At 46.0% G+C, this 12,219-nt stretch overlaps 1 protein-coding gene across 1 annotated transcript; it reads left to right on the top strand.

Moving 5' to 3' along the window:
* The first annotated feature begins 689 nt into the window (after positions 1–689).
* Positions 690–11,653, top strand: LOC138267115 (cytochrome P450 2D6-like). Its single transcript, XM_069215965.1, has 5 exons — positions 690–740; positions 5,537–5,678; positions 6,632–6,819; positions 7,452–7,593; positions 11,445–11,653. Exons 1-5 carry the CDS (start codon positions 690–692, stop codon positions 11,651–11,653), a joined length of 732 nt encoding a protein of 243 aa, XP_069072066.1.
* Positions 11,654–12,219: the final 566 nt, after the last annotated feature.

Genomic DNA, 12,219 nt, shown 5'->3' with positions numbered 1-12,219 from the left:
ACATGGGTGTTTTTCTCTTCGCTTGAGCTTGGGAACAGGAGTAGTCTTGGAGACCTGGCCAGTCTCCAAAAGGCTTGCTCAGTTTCCCAGGTCTGAGAGGAGGGGGCACACCTTTGTAACGAATGTAACAGGCTGCAGAGAGTCAGATTCGAATCTGCCGGACCTCGTGCTGGAGCTAGGCGCCAGCTGCCAGCAATCCCGTGTGGGTAGATGAATCTCTTTCTCGCGGCTGACAGGGGTCATCAGCTTGCAGACCTTAGAAAGATGAAGCTGTAAATAATTCCCACACGGTGAAGTATTTGTTTTGCTTTGCATTCAATATCTTATAAATATAACCTGCTGTGTATATTGCAAACTGATATATTTTGTTTGATTAACGCGGACTTGAAAGCTACTAATTCGTCATACATAAAAATTGTGGTTGGGGAAGAATTAACAACAATAAAAGTCTTCTTTGAACTCAGAAGTGTATTTCTGGTGTGTTATGTTAGTGCTTAGAAACTAGCTAAGAGGAAAGCACTACAGGCGGTGTGAGCTAACAAAGTTCAAAACTCAGATGCACTGGGGTATTCTGGTGTTAGTACTTTGCAAATAGGGAAAGTCTGGTAGTAGAATGCCTTTCAGTCACTTTGACCCACTCTTCATGTGTGCTGTGATGGTGAAGGTGTCATGGGGTAGAGTTGTTTAGGATGGTAATCGGTTTGGATGTGTTTTTTAAGAATGTGAATAAATGGATGCAGGTAAATGGTATGTATGTATGTGTGTATGTCATATTTGTAAAGCGCATTCCGACTCACGAAGAGCATCGAAGCGCTAATGTAGAAGGTGAGAAAAGAGGGAAATAGCAAGAATCCAAGGAACCCACCCAAAAAACAGATAATAGTAAGAGAAAAAATTACTTAAAAGTACAAACCGGGGTACGAAATGGATGCTATCTGGGGAAGAGCCAAGTTTTACCTAGTTTCCTGAACCTTAGGTAAGAGGGTTCTTGCCTGATATTCAAGGGAAGCGAGTTCCAACCTTTGGCAGCAGCCACGGTGAAAGCTTTATCCCCCCATTTAGCTTTATAAGTACGGGGAACCTGAATTTGATAGGCTTTGGAGGACCTCAGGTTTCTCTTAGGAGCATGCCAACAGAGCGTGGTGGTGAGGTAGCGAGGACCGATCCCATGAGTAGCTTTATACGTTAGACAGAGCGATTTAAAGATGATGCGCTGAGCCACCGGAAGCCAGTGTAATTGTTTGAGGCTCTCTCTGACTGATACCTGCCGTGAGAGGTTGAGAACCGCTCTAGCGGCTGCGTTCTGGACCAATTGCAATTTGTTGATCAAGGCCTTGTCCAGATTAAGGAATAAGGCATTAAAATAATCTACCTTAAACATCACCAATGCTAAAATGGCAGAGACTCCATTCATGCTGGAGATAAGGAAAAGATTTCCTGTGCATTTTAATGAACCAGAGGCATGTCTTTAAGGTGTGGTTTACCTGATTTTTAAAGGATAAGCGACCATCAAAAAGAATGCCCAAATTCCTACTGACAGTGGTGGGGACAGGAAGCGCAACACATTCTGAAGGCCACCAGCGTGAGCTCCATAACTATTTTCCTGGTCCGAAACAGAGAATTTCAGTTTTGGTGGCATTCATTTTAAGCCAGTTAATCTTCATCCAATTACTAACTGCTTGCATACAGTTGTTGAACCGGTCCGCAACCTCCTCCCAAGGCTTTTTGATTGGGATGATAAGCTGAGTATCGTCTGCATAAGAGGACAGGATGAAGCCAAAGGAGTGAATCAGACTAGCCAGTGGGGCAACATACACATTAAACAGAGTGGGACTCAGAGAAGATCCCTGTGGAATCCTGCAGGGTAATAGATAAGGCGTGGATCTAAAGTCATCACAACTTGCAGTGGTCCATCTGTTAGTAAGAAAAGATTCCAGAAGCTTAAGGGCTCGCTCTCTAATCCCTACTTGACAAAGGCAGGACGTCAATAGGTGGGGGGAGATGGTATCAAACGCCGACAATAAATCTAATAGTACTAGGATGACCCCTTGACCTCCTTGAAATCAAGGCCGTCTCCGTACTATGCACCTTTCTGAAACCATGTTGAGAGGCGTCAAGGGCTCCCACTTCCACTAAGAATTCAGCCAGTTCCAAATTCAAGATTTTCTCTAAAATCTTTGCCAGATAGGGAAGAAGTGCTATTGGCCATAAATTGTTTAGGTCCTGGCTGTCGCCATCTGGCTTCTTCTTAAGGGGAACCACTATGGTTTCTTTCCATAGGGAGGGATACACGCCAGATATCAGAACCTCTTGAAAGATAGGAGCTAACGCCCGAGCCATCAGGTCGGGGCCAGTTGAAAAATAGAATGGGGGCACGGATCCAAAGGGGAACCAGACTTAATTTCTAGGATCCTCTTTCTAATACTGTCATGAGATGGGATATGGAAATCAGATAGAACTTTACAGCTAGCTTTGGAGTCGGTAGGTACCCTATAGGGGAGTTCCGTAGAGATCTCATGAGGAGCAAAATTTGTGTGTATTTGGAGAATTTTGTTCTCAAAGTGCCTAGCAACCTTATCACAGAACTCCTGAGAATTTTCCAGATCGAATGGCCTAAGGGGAGTGGATAATGCCTTTATCTCCTTAAATAGTTCTCTAGGGGCATTTAATGCCTCCTTCACTTTGGCAATATAGAAATTAGATTTGGCCTTAAAACGCGCCGCTTTGTAAGCCTTGAGGGTGGACTTTAATGCAGCTCTTTCCTCTGGGACTGGTTTTATTTCCACTGGTGCTCCTGTTGTCGGTACTTTTTCTGGAAAGATTTAAGTTTGCTCGTAAACCAAGGTTGACCAAGCTTCTTCCGGCTGCAAGGCCCCCAGATCTTTCGGGGAGCCAGTTGAGTCATGGACATTTCAACCCCTTGCTGAAAACTGTCAAGCAGGGGCCGAGCTAGATTCTTGGCTCTGTCCCAGGCCTCTTCAAAGGCCGGGAACTAACTCTTCCACTTTAATCTGCTTCCATGGCCTAAATACTTTTCTCTTCACCTCATACAGAGCAGGAAAGTGCGTTATGTCAAATTTAAAGTTTAGCAGATGATGATCCGTCCAACTTAACTGGGTATTGGTTAACACCAGCTGTAGAGAAGTACGAACAAAGACCCCATCTAATATATGTCATGCACTATGGGTAGCTGCCGAGACTCTGAGGGACCAATCCAAGGCCTCCATAAGATCTAAGAACTCCCTAACCACTGGAGTGCAGATCTCGTCAAAATGAATATTAAAATCGCCTATTATAATTGCCTTTGGGGACAAAACCATAGGTTCTATCAGCTTAATCCAAGATTGGACAAGGTTTGTAGGAGGGCCCAGCAGTCGATAAATCAGTAGGCCCTCCTACAGTACTCCACTGTTCTGAGAGATCTTAAAAGCCATTGTCTCGCATGTTTCAGCGGCGGGGCCAGACCAAGCGCACACAAGAGTAGCCCTGCAGATAATAGCCAAGCCCCCACCCCTATTGTGGGGTCTATATAATCTGTAGTAGGTATACTCTGGGGGAGATGCTGCTACAAAATCCGGGTCTCGTTCTGTTTTACCCCAGGTTTCTGTTAAAAACAATCAATATGCCAAGTATCAATCATTTCTCAGATTTCCAGTTTGTGGTTGGGGAGTGAGCAGAAATTTAACAAGGCGTACTGGAACGGCTGACCGTGAGCTACCGTGTTTTCCTGAGCTGCCATTCCAGACATCAGAGGCCTCCTATGCTGAGCTCTGGCCTTCTTCAAGGTTAATGGAGCTTGTAGTGTCCAATTACATTCCTCACAGGTCCAAGCGCCCTGTAATCGGATGGCGCCTTCTGCTTACAGGGCATATTCTTAATCTTGATTTTGCTGCTATACCCCTGAGGGGCCGCACATTTTAAAAAATGGGCAGAATCTCTGGCCCCTGGGCCCGTTCGGGCGCAGGCGGGCTTGCCTTAGGCGCGCCTTTGGCGTGCCCGGTGAGCGGCCGCTCAGCTGGATTAATTTATAGCGCCGGGCCAAGAGCCCGATGTCAGCTGGACCGCTAACTCGCAGTACAGAGTTTCTGATGGCTGGAAGGAGGGCTCTAACTGACCCTCACGTCCGGTGCAGGCTCTAGAATGATGCCTGGCTGAAGAGACGACAAAGAAAGGTAAAAAAGCCCCAGTTAAAAGAAATAAAAACAGCGCTCCCCCAGGCAGTGTTTCCCCCACCCTAATGTAAGTATATTTAAAAAGTTGAAAATAAACTTCCCTCATGCCGCGCAAAGCTGCCGAGTGACGCGCTCTCCTTCAATGCGCGGCCGCTCAGCTGGATTCATTTATGGCGCCGGGCCAAGAGCCCGACAGCTGGACCACTTACTCGCGGTACAGAGTCTCTGATGGCCGGAAGGAGGGCTCTAACTGACCCTCACTTCCGATGCTGGCTCTAGAATGATATCATAATACTGATACAGGCGCGTAGCAGAGGGCAGGTTCCCGGACACACCAAGGACGTGATACATTCGTTTTCCTTGGTTGATGCTAGCGCAGACCTAGGGAGCCCAATCTCTAATATGGGATGGGCGACTATACTGACCGATTGACTTAGGCATATTCTGTCTTCCACTCTGTAAGTGACTGTACGTGCACTTGATAATATTACTGATATATAGGAGAAGTAGTTTTATAATCACAGGCTTTTTTTGTGGGTCCTGAAGAAGCGTCACTGGATCACTTTGTGACCAAACATAGACGCGAAACATGTTGACCATGCAGGATTAGGTGAACTACCTTCCCTGATTATAGAGTGTAACGGTACATTATTCCTAGTAACACTCTGATATTTTTGTTTTTAATATTGGCCTGAACCCAATTTCTATCGCATTAAAACAGTGGCTTAGGTTCAGAGCTAATTTTAGAGTCTTGTCTTCTGTTCTACACTCTCCATCTTTGATTCAATTCTTTTCCCAGACCACCGTTGTTAGCAATTTTATTATGGTTGAGTGCCACCCAGAATGCTGGGCGGCCCGCCAGGCATTGCAGCACCAGTCTGGCGAGGAGTAAGCCCGATGATGATACCTGTCACCCAAAAGGGTGCTTGAGGGCTCTCCTAAGTATACTCAGTATAGATTTGCCACCTCTGATCTCTTTCTTGTTTTCTCTCTGTCGTGGAACAGTGCACTTATTTTGATATTATAGGTTCAGGTCGGGAGACTGTGCACTGGACCAGTAATCTCCCAGTCCCCACTTTTGTTTATAAAGGCTCTAGAATGATGCCTGGCTGAAGAGACGACAAAGAAAGGTAAAAAAAGCCCCAGTTAAAAGAAATAAAAACAGCGCTCCCCCAGGCAGTGTTTCCCCCACCCTAATGTAAGTATATTTAAAAAGATAAAAAAATTGTACATTCCTATATACATCACTGGTGTTTGAAAGTTACGTGGCCCTGTGTACAAATTATAGAAAATGCTGTCTAGAGTCGGTGTCACATTTGAACATACTTGTTTGTACTTCCCTTTTCCTGTATGTTTGACTGTAGCAAAACTCAAATCCAGACTCCACATTCTCGTCTGAAAATCTACAAGCTTGCATTGCTGACCTCTTTGTAGCTGGGACAGACACAACTTCCACCACTCTCAGATGGGGGTTTCTGTACATGATCACCTACCCAGACATCCAAGGTAAGATATGCAAAATGATGACCTAAGGCTAATATATACAAATTGATACCTAAAGTACTAGATACACAATAACAGTCTGTGTGTGAAGTTGGCACAATATATTTTATGCAACGTTAAGGGTGACTGCCTTCTGATGATGATCTGACTTCTACAGTGAATAGCAGCAGAGAATTTAGAAGAAGCTTAACAGGGATAATGGGGAAAAAAGCAAGGCTGGTTTCTGACTTTAACAGAAATCTGCACAAGCCAGGGTTTTAAAACTCTAAGTACAGGATAAATTCAAAAGGTAGTAGCAGTCGGGAAATGGACAGCCAAGGACCAGAAGAGGAAAATGAAAAGGAGACAGATTTGTTCTTGCATAACGATGACTGCATTGGGAGATTCTAGGGGTGTGTAGTGCTCCAAGCAAATGACATGACATGCTGTTGTATATTACCATTCCTCTTCTTACCTGACATGAAATGAGAGTTCACTGGTCTGAAAAGTAATGCTAAGCCGCAAGGTTATGACAGGAAGGAAGATCCTTTTGAGCCCTTTCTTTGGATTGAGTGCATCCATGGTATCCTTCATCCTGTAACAAACTGACCATAACTTGGAGAATTATGTTGGTCCAATGTACTAAATATAGTGCTGAGGGTAGTTAAGTAGGATCTGAGGCATGAGGTTGAGATACACATTGGAGGATCTTTGTTGTCCCATAGTTTTGGAAAGGCAGGTGATTTGCGTGGGAGGAGTCGGATTCATTGTCAGAGCTGTGTTTATTCTGAATTAGCAATGCAGTGCCGAAGTTACAGTTTGGAATATTGGTAGCATGTCTCAGTTTGTTTGGTCGTAGGACTCCTCACCATATCCCACCATATTCACAGACGTGGGAGGCAATCAAGGGGTGTTGATGATAACACCACTATCACTGAGCTTGCCTTCTCTTCTCTACCTCACATCTCTGATGCTAGTCCGGTGCCAGCAGGAGATTGAGCAAGTGGTGGGCTGGGACCGCCTGCCTGCCTGGGATGATCGGCTCCAGATGCCCTACGTGGAGGCTACTATCAATGAAATTCTGCGCTTTGGGAACATCAGCCCTGCTGGAGTTTTCAGAGAAGTCACCAAGGACACCACTCTCCGAGGGTACCACCTGACCAAAGTGAGTACCCAGAAAATGACTGAAGCCAATCTCCAGTTCAAGAGAACTAAGTAGGTAAAGCTAAAAAGGAAGTGAATTAGATTTGGTACCCTAAGAAAGATACACTGAATTCCCAAATACGTGCCACTACATGAAGATTTACAAGCTAGATCATTTACATTTAAGCAAACCTCTGGGTCCCTGCATGCCATTGTAACCAAATCAACAACACCTGTTTTCCCACTTGTGCTCTGTAAACATACCTGTAGACGTGCCTTAAACTATGAAGTGAGTATTGGCACATTAGTTATAGCTTAGGCCTACAATGCTTCCTTGCAATTGTTTTATCATCTGAGTCAAAGTGATAGAGAAAGTGTAATAGGTTGAAAGTGACATTGTCACTAGAGTCATAATGTAAAATAAAAAATTGGGTGATGCTGTAAAGATGAGGTATTTCACATAATGCTCCACAGGTAATGATTTAATCCCACAAGTGTGCATGCTGTCTCTTGGATGTTCTTCAGTTGCACTGATTCTCTCCAATCCCCTGGTTCTTTTTGTATGTCATCCCAGGTTTGTTCCACAGTTTTCTTAAGGTTGCATCCTCTACACCTGAGATTTTGTTTAATGCCTTTCATTTCATCTTCGTTCAGGGCACCTCTGTGATCTCTAACATGACCTCCCTTTTCTTCGACCCTTTGGTGTGGAAAGACCCCAATCACTTCAACCCCCAGAACTTCCTAAACGAGCAAGGACAATCTGAGAATCCAGAATCTATGATCCCTTTTTCTGCAGGTGAGTCAACTCTGGAAGTTTTTGGGTGGGAATTTTATTTTGTAGGCTTCCAGCCTCAGACATTATGGGGGTCACTCTGACCCTGGCGCAGAATGACTGAAGCACCGCCAACAGGCTGGCGGTGCTTCAAAGCCCATTCCGACCGCGGCGGTAAAGCCGCAGTCGGAAAACCGGGTCCGGCGGTTTCCCGCCAGATTTCCCCCGGCTGGGCGAATCCTCCATGGCGGCGCTGCAAGCAGCGCCACCATGGGGATTCTGACCCCCTTCCCGCCAGCCTGTTTCTGGCGGTTTTCATCGCCAGGAACAGGCTGGCGGGAATGGGTGTCCTGGGGCCCCTGGGGGCCCCTGCACTGCCCATGCCACTGGCATGGGCAGTGCAGGGGCCCCCTAACAGGGCCCCAGCCTGCTTTTCGCGACGGGTGCAACTGCACCCGTCGCACACCTGCAACACCGCCGGCTCCATTCGGAGCCGGCTTCAGTGTTGCAGGCCCCTTTCCCGCTGGGCCGGCGGGCGCTACCTTAGGTAGCGCCCGCCGGCCCAGCGGGAAAGTCGGAATGGCCCCAGCGGTCTTTTGACCGCGGGGCGGCCAAATGGCGGTTCCAGCCAGGCAGGCGGCAAACGCCGCCCGCCGGGGTCAGAATGACCCCCTATGTGCTTTAGGTGACTAGGGAACCTAACTGGTTGATGTTGAATGGGAGCATGGACAGTCTACCTATAAGATGTGGGGCATTCTGTACAAATTTAGAGGTGCCTTACGAGGTAACAAGATCCTCATACGTCCACATTGATAACTTTACCTGCTTCAAGTGCTACACACTTGCAGCAGATCATCTTAGGATTTTTGGCGTTTCTCTTTGTTAAAGCAGCTGAGATTTTCTACGTTTCACCTGTGCCCTTTTTATTTCTGTGATTGAATTTATTGTTATGCTCATCCACTGCCTCTGTATTTGCTTTCCCTTGTGTAATGTCTGAAGTTCTGAATTATTTTTACCTGTCTGCATCTCTTTCTCTGGGGATCTGCATCCTGTAGCCTGCTGCCCACATTTGTCTGTAAGGTTTTTAAGATCTCAGAAATATCTTCAGTGACAAAGAATATAGTACATTTTGCTCCACAAAATATTGCCTGATTTAGGCACCCAGGCAGATGAAAGATGCCACCTTTGCTTCACAACTGAACAAGGTTTTGAAGTCCACATATAGCCATATTCTAAGACATTGTGTGCCAGAGTGATAGGTTGAACTGCCTTGGGTCTGGGTATCTCGTGTGGCCTTGAATCTGTGTGAGAAGATCCGTTCTGAGAATAAATGTGCTTGTGGGGGATGATGAACATCTCCAGAAACATGGAGTACCAGGATTGTCAGGCCCTCCTGAGGCCACTAGGATGAGTGTCAGAGATGTTTGTAGCATTTTTTGACCACATATGAGAGGAGTGGGAGAGGCTGAAAACTGCAGGCAAAGATCTCTGACCAATTTATTCATTGTACATTGCACATGGACTCTTGGTGTGAGCACCCAGAGGCAAAGTTTGATCATTTTGTGTTTTTGGGGGTGTCTGTTTACGGGTTTCCCCACCACTGGAAGTATACCTTTGCAGAACTTGAGGGCAGAGTTCTCTCTAGTGGACATGTTGATACATCCTGCTGAGCGGGTCTGCAAAAGTTGTTGTCCTCTTCTAGGAATATGTCTTGGCAGATCGCACAAAGCCACATCCTCTGTGCTAGTGATGAGAACGGGGAAGGGTGTGTGCCACCCTTCTTCTGTTGGTAGAACATGTCTGTCATGTTGTTCGCCTTGATGAGGACTACCTTCCATCTAATGACATAGAAGAAGTCATTGAGGGCTATTTGTATGGTTAGCACTTATAGCTAATTGATGTGGTAGCTGTATTGTCGAGGAAGCCACATTCCCTGTAGTCATGTCCTCAAGATGTGTTCCCAAGGTTTTGAGAGATGTGTCTGTGGTGATGGTCACAGGTGAAATGATGTATGAGCCAAGGTCTGCCCAGCAACAATTTGTTATTGTTCCCCATTGCAGCACATTGTGAGTGTTGGCCTTTATTAGCACCAGATTTCCCCAGTGACCCTCTGCTTGTGACCACTGAGCCGCAAAGCAGTCTTGTAGGAGGCACTGAGAGAGCCTTGAATATGGGGTACAATAACAATACATAAGGCCATCATCCCTCGGAGGTACATCATAGTTCAGACTGCGCATTGATGATTGAGCTGCAGAAGAGTCAGCAGCTTCTGAAATGCCAAGAATCTTTGTTGGTTGGGGTGGACTTTCCCCTGTAACTGTGGTTAACAGATCCCTAGAAGTGTTGAATCTGTTGAGGTTGTAGGTGGAACTTGGTGGCATTTATGATAAACTGCAAGCAGGGAAATTGCTGCCAGAGGGCAGCCTTGGCAGTGCTGCCGCTCTTGATCAGCCAGTCATTTAGATATGGGAGGATGTGAGTGGCCCCATTTTGTAGATGTGCAGCCACCACTGCCAGGCACTTTGAAATACCCATAGCACTGCAGTGACCCCAAAATGGAGCACTTTGAATTGGAAATGATGTCTACTTAACTGAAAGTGAAGATATCACCGATGACAGTGTGAATGACTATGTGAAAGTAGGCATCTTTGTGGTCAAGCACTGTCATATAGTTATCCAGTTGGATCAATGGAGAGACATCCTAGGGAGTTGTCATACGCAAGTGTTGCCAAAGGATGTGTTTGTTTAGAGGCCTGAGGTCTAGAATAAGCCCAAAGGAGCACTCCTTTTTGGGAATAAGGAAGTATAGGTGGGGGCACGGTCTCTGCAGCGCTCGTAGCTCTTCCTCTGGGAGGACATGCTGAAGACGTGTGGGGCTATTATTTTGGGAGGGGTAGTGACAGCTACTAGGCTGTAGCTGGAACCCTCTATGTGATCTGATCTCCTCCCAACTTGGGAGGAAAACTTTTATGCCTCCAACACATGATGTGTGATCAGGAAGAGGAAATAAGGCAACTCACTGCAGTGGAAGATATTTACTGGAGCCACCTCTGCCCTCACCTTTGATGTTGATCCTATAGACAACCCTGGTGTAGCCCATACCAGCCTGCAGGTAGAAAGCCTCTTGCTGTCTTTGATAGGATTACTGCTTGTTAGGTGAGGTGGATTTAGCTCTGCCCCTGAGCTGTTGCTTCCAAAGGGAGCCCTTAAGCAGAGGATTTTTTGGGACATCCATGGATTTTGAAATGTGTCTGTCCTTATTTATCTTTCCAAGCTTCTCATCAACGTTGGGACCAAAGGGATGCTCGCTGTCATATGAGATGTTGAGGAGATGGTGCTGGATTTCAGGTTTGAACCCAGAGATTCAGGAACCAGGTGTATCACCTGAGTATGTCACTGGTATTAATGCCTCAAGAAGCTGTGCTCGCAGTGTCCGAGATGTCCTTGCCCTCGGCACTGTTTCTTCCCCCTTCTCCTATAATCTTCTGCGAGATGTTTGGCAAGTTCCTGCATCACCGCTCATTGGGACCTGTGTTATCTGGAGAGGGGTCCAGCAAATTTGCCTACACGTCAGTACATGGCTGCCTGCTATGCAATTACTCTCTTCCTCACAAATTCAAAATTTTGTCTCTGCCAGTGATGCATGTGCTTAGAATTCAAGTGCAGACCACAGCCACCTAGCTCTGTAAAAAGAAACACAAAGAAACAAATAATATGCTATTTCTTGTTTCTTTTTGCTCAGTGTTATTCCTTATAGACATCTTGTTCTGTTTTCCCTACTCATGCCCTGCTCCTGGTGTCCTTGTTTCTTGGGTTCTGTTGTGTGATGAGATTTTGTATCTGGAATTCTTCTCATGCCCAGTTTCTTGTTGTAGGTCAGCGGGTGTGCCCAGGGGAGGAGCTCGTCCGGATGGAACTCTTCATGTTCTTCACCAGCCTACTCCAGAATCTGGACATCTTTCTTGATGACAAAGAGCACCGTCCTGATTTCTCTTACACAAGCGGCCTTGTGTGTGCCCCCCATCCCTACAAGCTGAGCTGTCGGACACGGCCACAGTCATTTATGCAAAATGCAGAGAAGTAATCCCTTAGCGTGATACCTCAATCTGGCCATCCCAGTTATACAAGAACGTAACTGTAAATATATTTCTAGCGTCAATTGCTTCTCCTTTGCCTCAAGTGTCCTTTGCAGGAATAATTTCCAACATAACTCTAGACCTATCAGTAGCTGAGACACATCTAGGGCCAAGAAGGCCGTATCTGCAAGGCACAATGTATAACCCAGCTGGATGTAATACAAAAAAGGCAATAGACTAAAAGGCTTGAAAGAAATATTCAAATTGTAACAATAAAAGAAACTAGAAATCATTAAGCCCAAGTATATGATGTGATCTTAGGAATACATTAATGACACAGAACTGAGGGACTTGTGCATTACTGGTCAGGGCGCAATGGAGTTGGCGTTTCTGCGCTCTGACTGAACTGCAATATGGCCTTCATTTGCAATGCATATCATGTCCTGATCAGCATCATCTCAAAATATGGAATCCCAGAGGTCGAAAAGCCTCCTACTTAATAAGTTGGAGACAGCAGGCACTTGTGGCACCGGATGAATGCTTGTGAATGCTGGAATGAAGGTCTGCAAGCAGC

Source organism: Pleurodeles waltl, chromosome 12 (assembly GCF_031143425.1).
Source record: "Pleurodeles waltl isolate 20211129_DDA chromosome 12, aPleWal1.hap1.20221129, whole genome shotgun sequence".
In the NCBI taxonomy this organism is placed as follows: Eukaryota; Metazoa; Chordata; class Amphibia; order Caudata; family Salamandridae; genus Pleurodeles; species Pleurodeles waltl.
Note: the sequence above shows the minus strand (reverse complement) of the source record. Positions and strands in the feature narration are given on the sequence as shown.

What these genes read in the sequence shown, in the direction of transcription:
- LOC138267115 (XM_069215965.1), top strand. Translation starts at nt 690, where the DNA reads ATGGTAATCGGTTTGGATGTGTTTTTTAAGAATGTGAATAAATGGATG. An exon ending in ATGTGAATAAATGGATGCAG is followed by an intron (nt 741 to 5,536) that starts GTAAATGGTATG and finishes GTTTGACTGTAG; the next exon opens with CAAAACTCAAATCCAGACTC. An exon ending in CACCTACCCAGACATCCAAG is followed by an intron (nt 5,679 to 6,631) that starts GTAAGATATGCA and finishes CTCTGATGCTAG; the next exon opens with TCCGGTGCCAGCAGGAGATT.